This window comes from Talpa europaea, assembly GCF_964194135.1.
Source record: "Talpa europaea genome assembly, chromosome: 10".
NCBI classification, from domain to species: domain Eukaryota; kingdom Metazoa; phylum Chordata; class Mammalia; order Eulipotyphla; family Talpidae; genus Talpa; species Talpa europaea.
Genome location: NC_140077.1, coordinates 104,113,858 through 104,127,129, shown reverse-complemented (window position 1 = coordinate 104,127,129; position 13,272 = coordinate 104,113,858). Strand labels below are relative to the sequence as shown.

The 13,272-nt window shown below is 48.9% G+C and overlaps 1 protein-coding gene across 2 annotated transcripts in view; it reads left to right on the top strand.

Moving 5' to 3' along the window:
- Window positions 1-3,622: 3,622 nt before the first annotated feature.
- Window positions 3,623-13,272, top strand: part of TMEM131L (transmembrane 131 like) — a gene marked incomplete at both ends in the record, with an annotated part of 134,833 nt that continues 125,183 nt past the window's right edge. For both annotated transcript variants that reach the window (XM_084246177.1, XM_084246176.1), the window contains 3 exons: window positions 3,623-3,746; window positions 4,373-4,443; window positions 11,105-11,148. In XM_084246177.1, coding sequence (XP_084102303.1) covers window positions 3,623-3,746; window positions 4,373-4,443; window positions 11,105-11,148 — 239 coding nt within the window. The remainder of the gene's footprint in view (window positions 3,747-4,372; window positions 4,444-11,104; window positions 11,149-13,272) is intronic.

Sequence of the window (13,272 nt, the reverse complement as noted above, 5' to 3'; positions counted from 1 at the left end):
GGAGCTTTACCCGTAAGTTTTCTTCTAGAAGTTTTGTGATTTCATTTCTTACACGTACATCTTTGGTCCACTTCAAGTTAATTTTTTTGTGTGGTGTAAGATAGGCGTCTTGTTGCATTCTTTTACATGTGAATATCCAATTTCCCTGCACCATTTATTGAAGAGACTGTTTTTGCTCCCTTGTCAAATATTAGTTGAATAAGCCTGCGTGGGTTTATTACAGGGCTCTTGGTTCTTGGTCTATGTGTTGCTTTATGACACTACCAAACTGTTTTCATTATGTTAGTTTTATAATATATCTTGAAACCAGAAACTATGATATCTCCTGCTTTGTTGTTCTTTCTCAGGATTGTTTTAGTTATTTGGTGTCTTTTGTAGTTCCATTTAATGGACGGATGAGGGGGTAAATAGCTGTTACATGTACATTTTCATTAATCATTCCCATTTCTAACATGTCTGAGTGATAATTTATCTGATGATGATGATGATAATGAATAGATTATTCAAGTCATTGATTATTAGCATTAAGTTTACCATATTCGGGGCTCCATGGTGACCTAGGGGTTAAGTCTCAGCGCTGTCACCTCTATGGCCTGAATTTGATCTCAGGCCAGGGAGCTTAACCCACATATGGCGCAGCAGATCTCTCCTGTCTTGCCTGCTGCTCTCTTTAGCAGTGCATTTCAGTAAATCCACCTGTTCTGTCCCCACTCTGTCTCTGGTGAATCCTCTCACCCCCCACACCTCTTACACCCCAGTTCTTCTATGCCATACATAAATAAATCATTTTTTTTTTTGCAAGTTTACCTTATTCACGAAAGGGCAGACTTGCTCCCATGTAGTGAATACATGATAGTACCATTGCTAGCATTTATTGGGGCCATACACTTACCATATAGTATATCCTTTACTCTTCATAAACACTTTGTGACCTGGTAATGGTGAAAATTTTCTGGGCTAGAGATGGGTGATTTAAGCTTGCCAATTCTCTGTCAATTTTATGTATATTATATTGAGATGTAGCTCACATTTATAGACTTACTTGGTTTTTATCTGTATTCACTAAGAAAAAGGACAAAAGTTAAAAACAAAGTCAAAAGCATGGCCAACATCTTGCATATCTAAAAATAAGTGTAGATTTAGTCAATTTTAAATGTGGTTTTAAAAAACCTGTTAACTTACTAATTTAAAATTGATATATTCCAAGAAGCCCTTTCCATTCAGTCCTTTCCACACTGTCGTCTTGTGTATATTATTATATTATTAGCATATCAACTTAATTCGTGTTTACTTTAATTTTTTTTCAGTTAACATTATTTCCTATATACTTCTACATTACTCTGCTTTTACAAATTGGACATTTCTCATCTTTTCTGGGCTTCAGTTTCCTCTTTTGTAAAAACAAGGCAGTTGGGCTAGTATTTAATAGCGAAGCTTTTTTCCATTTCTTATATTCTGTGACAATGTCTATGGCCTATGGATGGAAATACAGCACCAGTGACACAGGAGTCTTCTTTGGAGAACAGTTTACTCCAAAATATGGGTGCTGCTTTGTGGGCTAGAGCTTTCCTGTTGTTAATGAGTCAGCATGAAAAATACCTCCAGAGAAGGCTAAGTGGGTCAGATTTATCTAAGGAGACAGCTGTGTAATCCTGTCTCCCTCTGCAAGCCCATGGCAGTGCAGATATATACTTCTGGGTTTTTGAACAACAGTCAAATAGTGTTACCCACTTTGTGAAGTCTGCAAGCCCATAAATGAAAAAAATCAAACTGACCTTAAAAAACTTCAGCAGGAGAACAAAACAGAGCATTTGCATAGGATCCCTAGTCATATTCTTCTGTCCTTTGAATGATCACCAATAATTCTGTGACACTGGTGAGTATGGGAAAGACTTTTAGTAAAAAAAAGGAAAATAGTTGAAGAATCAGCAAAAAACTTTTGCACCGTGAACTTTTTATTAAAGCTGTTTGTTTGCTTTTCTTTCCTTTGTAAGTAATAAAGTCCTAAGAAGACTTGAAAATACATATTGTAAAAACAAACAAGACAGTGAGGGAACTTTCACTTAAAAACAAACTTCGAAGGTGCAGTTATTGCTCAGGTTGGCTGTCCAAGTATTCTTGTCATTGGGGACGCATTCTGTGTCCCCCAACATAGTGGGGGAGGCTTCAGAGCTTGCGGGGACATGCAAGCCTAGAGAAGTGAAATGAAGGGGAAAAGGACAGGTTGGGATGGAACTGAAGATCCTTGCCAAGAAGGTGCTGGTGCAGGACATGGAAGAAAGGCAAGGTACAGAGAGAATCCTGGAGGTGTTCAAATTGGATAGTGCAAAGTGCCTCTTGTTCTTTCGCATGGATGACTACTATTTATGCTAATTTTCTTAAATGTGAAGTTCTGGCCAAGCAGTGAAGCTTGTTTAGAGTTATGTCTACATACAGTGTGAGCCTGGGCTTGAGAACTGTGGTCTGTCCTTAGGAAGAGGATCCCCAGTTGATTTAGTCCTTTGGCATCTGTCCTATCGGCCCTTGTCTAGACCATAAGGCACCAGAAGCAATTAGATAGAGGATCAATATCAGCAGACAGGTGTGCCCCCGCTTGCCCTCTGTTCTACACTAGCAGAGTCTGAATTCACGCAGCTTCTGAAGCAGCACATTAAAAACCTTCAGATTGCCAATTGCCAATACCCCTTCCAGGTTATGCACATCCATTCCTCAGCAAACAGTGGTTGCAGACACCCCTGGCAAAGGCGTGATAGTAACATAAAAGAGGGCTCAGATCCTAGACGTACTTTTGGATGTTGGGCATCAAAAACCAGACCAGAAAAGTCTTTTCCAGGTATGACTTTTGGTGTCCTGTTCATGCTAATGTCAGGTCGCGTCCTCGCCCCTACTCTGCTCCAGAAAGAAGCAGCTGAATTTGGCCGGGACGCCGACGGGGCGTATTCGCAGGTCTTGGAGGCTGTGGGTGCAGGACGGCAGAGCCCGCCCCACCTGTCCCGACCTGGCCGCTCTCCACGCGGGGTGCCGGGCGCACCCCCGCCACGCGGCGCTGAGGTCAGCCTCCCGGCCTTGGGAGACTTTTTATTCTAAATTACAGACTTTGTGCAGCCACCGGATATCCTCGCTGCACAACTGGCAGTAGCCATGTGGCTGCCCCGGCGTTTCCTGACAACCACGGCATTATTTCCACCAATATCCTGTCGCAGGCCTCTCGCTGGGCGACTCCCCACCGCCACCCACGCGGGCGCCCGTCCCCCGGCGGCCCGCGCGCCCCCGCCCCGCAGCCGCCGCCCCGAGGCGCCCGCCCCCCGCGGGAGTCCGGGCCCGGACCGCGCGCCCCGTCCGAGGAGAGGCGCCGCCGCCGGCCGCCATGTGCCGCGCGCCGGGGCGGGGCGCCCGCGGCCGCCGCGTTCGCATTGTCCGAGTCCCCCCGAACCCCGCGGCGTTCCGTCCCCCCCTATCTGCGGCGCACACGCGCGCGGAGCCAGCGGCGCGCCCGGGGCCGGGGCGCGGGGGGGCGCGGGGCGGGGCGGGGCGGCGCGGGGGCGGGCCCGGGGCGAGGCCGCCGGGGCGCCAGCGAGCGGGCGCCGAGCGCGGCGAGCACCCGACAGAGGCGAGCACCAGCATGGCGGGGCCCCGACGCCCGCAGCCCGGCGGCTACCGGCGCCACGCCGCGGCCGTGAACCTGCTCCTGGGCGTCTTCCAGGTCCTGCTGCCCTGCTGCCGCCCGGGAGGGGCCCAGGGACAAGGTCAGCGGCGCCGCCTCGCTGGCTCGCGCTCCCCACCCGCCCCCCCTTTCTTTTAGGGAACTGCGGAGATCCACCCGGGGGCGAGGGGGACGGGGACGGGGCGCGGGGGAGGGAAGGCGCTGGCAACCCTCGCCCGGCGCCCGCCCGGCCGCGCGCCCCCGCCCGCGCCCCCGGCCCCTGCGGGCGCCGCGCTGGCCGCGCGGGTCGGGACGGCGGCGGGGACCGCTAGCCGCGCGCCCCGGAGCCTTTGTGCGCGGCCCCGGGCGCTTCCCCGGCTTTGTGTGGCGCGCGGGGCCCTCCGCGGCCCGGCTTCCTGCAGCTTTGTTCCCCGGACGGGCCGCCCGGGACGCTACCCTGGCCGGCGGGCGGCGGCGCCCCGCGCGCCCCCCGGGAGGGCTTGCGCCCGCCTGGGCCCCCGGCTGCAGAGCCCCGCGGCCGTGCACGCTCCAGCGGGGCCGCGGGCTTGCACCCGTCCATTGTGCTGCGAGCCCGGCTCGCCCCTCGGGTGGCCTCCGCTTTTGGAAGCGAAGGGAGACTTGTTTGGGTGCGTGGAGGGGGGTGGGGGAACAGGAAGCCTTTCTCCTGCGTGCATTAAAAACGCGGTGCCTTTTTGGGTGTTCGTGCAGCGATCGAGCCCTTGCCGAACGTGGTGGAGCTGTGGCAGGCAGAAGAAGGGGAACTCCTGCTGCCCACTCAGGTGAGGACGGCCAGGTGACAGGGGGGTGTGGGCGGGCGAGGGAGGCCAGGCCGCCGGCCCCCCAGCGGCACCGGCGCTCGGGCCACTTTGCAAGGCAAATAAACGGTCGGGCCGAGCCCGAACACCTGGCAACGGTGGCTTTCCAGGCCTCCTCCCGCGCCATGTGACAGGGCGTGAGTCACGCCGGCCCCAAGTTCAGGAGCCGGGAGCCGTGGCCACCTCAGCAGGGCCGCGGCCAGCAGCTGCCGGGCGGAGGCAGGGCGGGCCACCCGGTGGCCAGGGACGCGTGCCCTGCGCCCTGAGCGAGCTGGTCCGCGCGCCGGAGGACACAGGAGGATTGAGTCCCCAAATGCTTGTGCGTGGTACTTGCCATTAACGCTAAGTAGCCTAGGGATGAAGATGTGACTTTAAAGGATTGTGATCTTGGATGTATTCCAAGTGCCTGTAGTTCGTGTTAGAATACACCCTCTTGAGAACTTGCATTTCAGGTTTTTGGTTTTTTCCCCCTCGGCGTGTGATGAGATAATGATTGCATGTGGAAAAATAATTACTAACTTTTTATTGGGAATCTGTGGCATCAGACATCGCTTCTGCAGCAGAGCAAGTTCTGCAAAGCTTTTGTCTTTTAGGTTCGACTTTTTGGAGAAATCCTCACTGACCCCAAATGGACACAGTTAAACATTGTGTTGCTGACTTTTTTCAGCATCAATAGTAGTAACCCCCCCCTTCCAGTTTTTTTTTCTGGGAGGGGGGATAGTGTTTTGAATTATATAAGAAGATTCAGCTTGTGTGCAGTAATTTTTAAGATGTTCTTTGCTCCCACGTTGGTGGCAGCGCTTCATCTTATGTTGTCTCATGTGGCTGTTTAGAAAAACAGGATGTGTAGCTGTGACTTCATTGAGAGACAAATGCAGATTTACATTTCAGTTTTCGTCTTTCTATGTGAAACGTTTAGAGTGCTGCCTGTTTTCAGCTATTTGGAATATTCATTTTAACCAGGCCTAATGAATAACAGCTTCAAGGCGGAGAGGTGATTTTAGAGGAACTTTTTTCCTGAACATTCCCTGAAGGCCAGAAGACAGAATGAGACCAGTCCTTTCAGAAAAGGCCCCGGCAGGATGGGGACTCAATAGTATGTCCTCTTAGAAGTTTTTCCCAAATGGAGTTTTTCCTCGTTATACATAACATATGTGTATTGTTGAAAGGTTTGGAAAATACAGAAAGATGAAAAGAACAAAACAGAAATCATCCATAATCCAACTGAGGGAACCACAACTTAGCATCTGATGTATTGACTTTTAAAAATAGTTATATCTCTGTAGAGCCAAGTCGTCCAGCAGCAGCATTAGTGGCATTTGGGGGTGGAGCATTCTTTGTTGTGGGGGCTCTTCTGGGTGAGAGAAGATGTCAAGCACTTAGAACATCCCTGCCTTTACCCCCTAGATGCCAGTTCTACTCCTCCCCTCCCCAAGTTGTGATGCCAGAAATGTCCCCAGTTATTGCCATATGTCCCTGGGGAGCACAGTTGCCCCCTGACAAGCACTGGTGTGTGTCTATGTGTATTTGCATTTTCACTCAGTTGTACCCTCAGCCTCTTCTGGTTAGTGTTGGAAACCAACTCAGACTAAAAGGAAAGTAAATTATAGACTTTCATTTGTTACAGTATTAGTTGAAGATTTAGTGTCTGTCTTCAGAGGTAGAACTATCAAGGCCTATGATCTGATTATTTTATGGGCTCAAAAGTTATTTTATAAAAGCCTCAATTTCTGGTTTGGTTTATAGGTATAATAGTACAGTTGTTTTGTTGAAACATGTTAGGGTTTAGAAGCTGTCTTTCTGGAAGGGTCACTGTAGAGGTATTTATAATTAAGCTATTGTAATCAAAGCTATAATGAAAGTGAAACTGATACTCAAAATAATTTTCTAAATTCTTCATCTCTATATGTGTACCTTTTGGAGACTCTTTTATCAGGCATATATACCTGGGCGAGGTTAAATATAGATTTACTTGCAGATACATGATATGGGTATATAGATACGCCTATAGATTGATGCAGACCATGTATGATGTACGTGTACACATATGTTAATATTAAACTGTGGGGAGTTTTGAAGAAAGTTATTCTTAGGAATTCATTTCAATATTTTTTTTTTTTTCAGAAAAAGTTCCCTCATGGGTGTCATAGAGTCAGTTGAAAAGAGACTATTTATAGGTGTTATTTAAATTTGAGGGTTCTCCGCTGAATGAACTGTTGGGTTGGCTTTCTCCCATGCAGGCAGACTTAAGATGACTTCCGAAGCTAAGGTTTGTCAGTGAGATGTGAAACAGGAGCATCAGATGTGGCATTACACACGTGAATACTAACATTTACCAACACTAATACAGTTATGCACTCTGGAAATGTTTTCCATCAGTGGGGTGTTTTTTTCTTCTTCTCCCTTTTTTCCTGATGCATCTCTCAGGGATCAGGAACTGGAATCCTGGGCCATTAGTTAGAGCAGCTCCAACAATTGAATTGTCAGCAGCTGTCAGACTCTTCCAGGATCAGACTTCTGGCTTCATTGCTGTCCCCAGTTGCTTCACGGGGGGTAATAACGGTGCTGATCTGGAGGATTTTGCATACCTTGAACTTAGGAAATATTCCTGTATCACCTGTTGGTTGGCATCCTCACCTCCAGCCTGTGCCCCTGGCAGCCTGGGAACCAGTGGCGCTTTCCTACATGAAGCAGCAGCCTGAGCTGCTGTGTGGCTGCAGTGGCATTGCCCAGTTCTACTCTCCTTTTGTTCCATACTGTCCTTTGTGAAGTACTTTGGTGTAGGGACATGAGAACTACCCTTGGTGATGAGAAGGAAGGAAATAAACCATGTGATCTAATTCTTAGATTTACAGACTGTTCTGCCCCCAGGCTCTGCTGCACCCATCCTCCCGTGCCAGAGTCCAGCGTGGGCATGGTGGCGCTAGGGCACAACCAAGCTGAGATTTCAGGAGCTTGTTGGCAGAAGCCTGGCAGCATGTCCGCTGTGCTGCATTGTACACCTTCCTACTTTGCCCTCAGGGTTGAAACCTGCGATTCCTTGTCTCCACTTGACCTGCTCTGCCTGCAGGGCCCTCTGTAGTATGGCCTGGTCGGTCCTTGGGGATGTTCCTTGGGCCGGACCCAGGCCTCTGGGGCCAGCTCCTGCCTGGTGGATGAAAGAACCACTTCCCCTGTGGTCCAGCCAGCCCTGCCTACTCCCTACAGTGGCCTCTTCTCGATTCTCCTTCTTTGAGTTTCCTGCATGTCTGGCTCTTTTCTTTATCTTGAGTGTGTCATGTCATCTCCCTGGACTCCCTTTAAGAGGATTTGGGCGTCTAAGTTTGGGCCCCATTCGGGGACAGCGCGCTGCAGGTGACAGGCCTTCTGTCTTGCGCCTGTGTCACTCTGGTGGATGCTTGTCAGTCATCTAGTCCCCTGTTTAGGAGGTGAAGCAGCTCTCAAGGTGGTGGGAGAACATGCATTTCCTATCGTGTGATAGTCCCCTTTTCTGCCAATTCCCACAGCTAGAGGGGCTGTCTGCGATGTGTTTTTTAAATCCGATCAGCTTTGCTGAGATGACAAGACTCATGCCTACTAGCCCCTGGTCAGCTTTGGGACATGGACCTTGGTGCCCGGGATGGGGTCGTGTTGTCTGGTCTGGTCTGGGGTGGACAGGCCAGTGCTCTGTCGGTCAAGTTGTTCTGAGAGAGGGCACCCACCGTGAACTTGACCCCGTGAGTCCCTGGGGTGCAGTGGTGAATGAGAAAGGTTCTGCTAAAAAACCTCATGTCTTGTTTGTTTTAGCTAAACTTTGAGTCTGAGGGTGTAGATAACGGAAATTGGTAGAAAGTGAAACAGGAAATGGTATTTGAATATCATTATCTCAGGTACTATGTTATAAAATAACATCTGCTCCAGTTGGTGAATCATTGAATAGTATTTGGAAATCTTTTTGTCACAGAGGTTTATTTTGGTTTAATCCATTTCCACTCTTAACATTAAAAAAAAACAAAACAAAACAGAAAACAGTAACTAACACAGGTTGAGTCCTCATTACTGGAAGTGTTCAACCACTGTACGGGGGGGAGTATGACTTCATGTCAGTACACTGAATACGATGAAGTCTAATGCATCCGTGGGGAAATTGAGGCACAGAGTCATGAAGTAACTTGTCCCAGGCTCTAAGAGAATGACAGTGATGGGATTTGAACCCAGGAGCTGTTGGTTCCAGAGCCTGGCTTTGCCCGCAGTGCTGTGGCGGGAGTTCTAGCATTTTGCCCAGGAAGGTTGTATTGCGGTGGCTCCTGTGCCTGAGGAACATGATGTCATCTTCTGTCAGATTTAGAAAAAAAACTGAAAACCTCAATGAGGTTTTCCCAAATAGTCCTATCCACGCATGCCTGAGAAATGGCTAGATTGTGCTCAGCTCTGTGGACATTTTGAGCGTGGACCGTGGACCAGGCTCCGCTGGGGCGCGGGGGTGCCATGGTGAGCAAAAGAGGCAGGCACTGCCCTCATGGGGCTTGCAGTCTAATGGGGTGCAGAGATGATAAGCAGGAAATAGGATGAATGGGCAGTTACTTCCTCTGTCCGGAGGGCGCTGGCGCTAGGTGCTGGCCGGCTGGAGGAGGTGTGAGTTTTCCTGAGAGCCGTGAAGGCAGAGGCTGGCACAGCCAGTCCTTGTCTGGCGATGGGGACTCGCAAGTTAGGCCATTTCATCATTATGTGAACGCTGGAGAGTAATTACACCAATTTGGATGGCACAGCCTACTCCACGCCTAGACTATACAGTGGGAACCGCCACTGTGTAAACGACTGTATTTGATATTTGAGCCGAGCCTTGAAAGCAGCCAGGGGATTAGGTGAGCCAGTGCAGGTCCTGAGGCTCTGCCAGGAGGAGGTGGGGGAATTACATGGTGAGGTCCCTGCCCTTTGAGAGCTTGGTGTTGTTGGGGAGATAAGGCTGGTAATACCCTGAGATAACATTCATGTGCTAAACTGTAGGAACTGAGAGGACAGGGGAGGAACAGTGTAAATTGAAGGTTTCCTTAAGGCTGGGGGTGAGGGTTGGGGGAAGTGGCTTAGAGGTCTGCATCAGCAGAGGGGCCTCCGACAGCACCTGGGGTGACCAGGGCTGATGTTTCCATTGGTGCCCATGGTGCCCGCTCTAGTGGGCTGAGAAGATCGGGTTGGGTGTCTGCCAAGGCCTATGTTGGACTGTGCTCCAGGTTAAGGAGTCAGCGTAAACTTGACTAGCAGTGAGGGAGCCAGGGAAGCTTCTGGAACAGGGATTAACATTGATAATATTGATGTTATCACATCCCTGGTCTTGATGTCACCCATGGGTGGCTGGACCATACCCTGAGGGTGACAGGTAATGACTGATGTTGAAGAAGGTTGGCCTCACCCTGATGTCAGGAGCAGATTGACATCAGCGTCTTGAACCAGAGAGAAGAGCCCCGTCTGGTGGCTGGAGGCCTGGGGCTCATGGTGGGCCGATTTGCTTGCAGAAGGAATGTATAAGAATGGACAGGTCTAAACTGTATTTCTGATGACTGGCAGTTCTTTCTGCTGGAGGTGGCAGGAGGAGAGCTGCGCAAGAGGATACTGGGGCTTGCCAAGGGATCAGGAGGATGATGGTGTCCTTGACAGAGGGGCTTGGGTAGAACAGAAGTTTTTGGGCAGGGATCCCCGCTGCTGACAAGCCTGGAGTTGGTCATCATTGTTTCTGGGGCGACAGAGGGCCTGTGGCGTGAGGCGCTGGGACTGGAGCTGCAGATGAATATAGTAGAGCGTCTGCTTCGGGCTTGCGATTATGCTGACCCAAACCACGTGTGTCCTGGTTCTGGTAGCAAGAAGATGCCTTTGTTGAGTGTCTCCCTGTGCTATTGAGAAGGTGCAGCTGGAGGTAGGGATTTGGGCCCCTGGGTGACAAGTGTGGGTTAACTCTCGGGGGGAATGAGTATAGAGGAAGAGGCAGGGAGGCAGTGCCACCGCCACCAAAAGCCAAGGGTTAGAGAGAAGCGAGAGGCATGGGAGGGTCGTGTTCCTGAGCAGCCGGCCAACAGATCTGGCCGGAACATGACAGGTCCTTAACTGGGCCTGCCCGTTTGTTTCTGTTTCAAGCACCATTTTTGGTCCCTCCTCTCCTCCCCCCACTGACTTGTGGTCAGATTTCGGTCGGTCTGGGAGGCTATTCTGGGTGAGTGTGATATTTCTGCCTTTTGTAACGTGTACTGCACTTTTTACACTGGTGTCACAGTAGTCATTTAGAGAATTCTGAGCCCAACAATGCATTTTCAATTTGTGGGAATTCTCGTTATCCTGCACTATTACCTAGCATCACTAACTTGAACACTACAGAGAGGCTTCTGGAGGGAAATGGTGTCAAGATGATTTTGAGACCATGTGCAGGCGTGATTTTCACCAGATGGCATATTTACTGACCATGAGCAGCTAAGGGATGGCCGGGCAACTAGGACTCCGGGTTGTGTCATTCTGCTAATGGAGCACCACCACGTGCCAGGCACTAGAAGACGTTCATGACCAGTTCATCACCCCTGTGAGATCCGGAGACATGTTTCTTTGGGGGATTTTTCTTGTTCCTTTGAAACAACTGTTAAAGCTTGTTCTTTGTCAACAGGGCGACTCTGAAGAGGATGTGGACGAGCATTCTCCAGAGCAGAGGTAAGAGGCATGGGCGTGGTTACCTGCTGAATTTCTCTGCGCACTCTGGGCACTGCCTCAAGCCTTGGGGTCTGTCTGTGTTTGTGTACTTAGTATTATCCGTGATATACCTTTCGTTTTGGGATTTGGCGTACCTGTGTTCTTTAGTTTATTTTTTTAAAAGATTTTTTTTTGAAAGATTTACTTATTTATGCATGTAAAAGCTGGGGTTTAGGCCAGAGGTCTGGGGGGGCTGGTGAGAGGATTCACCAGAGACAGAGTGGGGAGCGGAACAGATAGATCTACTGAAATACACTGCTGAGGGGAGCAGCAGGTGAGACAGGAGAGGTCTGCTGTGCCATGTGGGTAGCTCCCTGGCAGGGGATTGAACTCATGCTGCAGTGGCTGCAGACAGCCTCATAGGTTGCATCTTAACCCCTTGTGCCACCAGGTAGGCCCTCTGTGTTCTTTAATAACTAATATGGTTTTGTTTTAAAGTAAGTACCGAAAGCTGTCAGATACACCCCCTCCATACCACACACACCAAGTGCCCTTCCTCATGGCATGCTTACACTCTTGTTCACAAATATGAGGCATGTGCTGGGTGTGGGTGCTGGACATAAAATATAGATCTGTGTTGGGTGTAGTGGGAAAGTCACATTATTGTAAACAAAATAGTTAATGTTTACATGAAGAACTATCAAGCCTTAGATGGCTGTGGTAGGGAATGATGTGGTAAATGGTGACAAGGTGAGGCACTTCTTAGGAGATAAGATATGTGCTGAAGTCTGGAGGATGTTCAGGGGGCAACCGTGTGGCAGGCAGAGGGAGAACACTCTGGGACGAGTGAATGACATGTGCAAAAGCCTCTGAAGTAGGAAGCAGTGGCAGCAATAATAATTTAGAGAAGGCCACTGTGGTTTGTAGGATAGTGTGATGAGGTAGGATCTTAGAGGCCACAGTAAGGAGGTTGCGTTTTAATTTCGATTTTATTTTATTGTAAATTTTTATTTATTTTGCATAGAAGAACTAGGATGTAGGCCAGAAGTGTGGGGGGCAGGAAGGGTGCGGTGAGAGGATTCACCAGAGACAGAGTAGGGCTCAGAATAGGCAGATGTACTTTTCTGAAGGGAGCAGCGTGTGAGACAGGAGAGGTCTGCTGGGCCATGTGGGTTAGCTCCCTGGCCTAGGATTGAACTCAGGCCTTTGCGGTGGGCCTTTGCCATGGAAGCACTGAGTCTTAACCCCTGGACCACTAAGGATGCCCTTGGGTTTTATTTTTTAAAGTGTGGTTTGAATTGTTAAAAGATTTTAAGCAGGGGTTAGCAAATCCAAAGTCATAAATTATATTAATCATGGGACAGCCTTGCTCTGCTGTCACACTGAGATATCTGGTTCCTTGGGGGAGACATGGAGACCCCTAGGTAGCACCTGGGCACTGACATAACTTCTGGATACTCAGCATCCATATATTCTCCATCTCTGCTCTCATAATCTTGCTTCTCCCTTCCCAAAGGAATGCATGCGTCTTATGTGCTACATCTTGGTCAAACAGCAGAGGGGAAGGTTGAAATATTAAGGTTGAGAAGAAAGTGATTCACTCTGATGGAATGACAAATTCATTTGTAACTCTGGTGGTTTTCAGTTTGAAGGCGGTCGCACTCAAGCTGGCAGTTGATAGGTCATCTAGAACTATTTTTAATGATAGATCACTGAGATTTTTGGAAACAAAATCTGAGGGAGTTTAGAGAATGTCAGGGTGCTGTAACAAAGCTCTCTCATTCACATATATTTATGCGAGCAGGTTTCTCACTGCTTACATTGAAAAAGGGGCAAGGAAATAAGACGAAATTGATACCTTCTTACCCTGCCTCTTTCTAACAGTAAGTAATATTCATGTAACCCGGTTGGAGAAACAAGACAGTTGCCACTTTTCAGTAAAATCTGACTTATGTTTAATTGTCAAAATTTGTCAACTTTGTTATTTTGATCAATTGTGTACTAATAAAAATTATAATGATAATTCAAAAGAAGAACATTTAGATTTAGACTGTATGGTCACAGCAAAACATTTTAAAACCCTGGAATTTTAATTTATACCCCATAGTTTCATGGCAAAAAACTGTGACGATAAAGCTGTTTTAG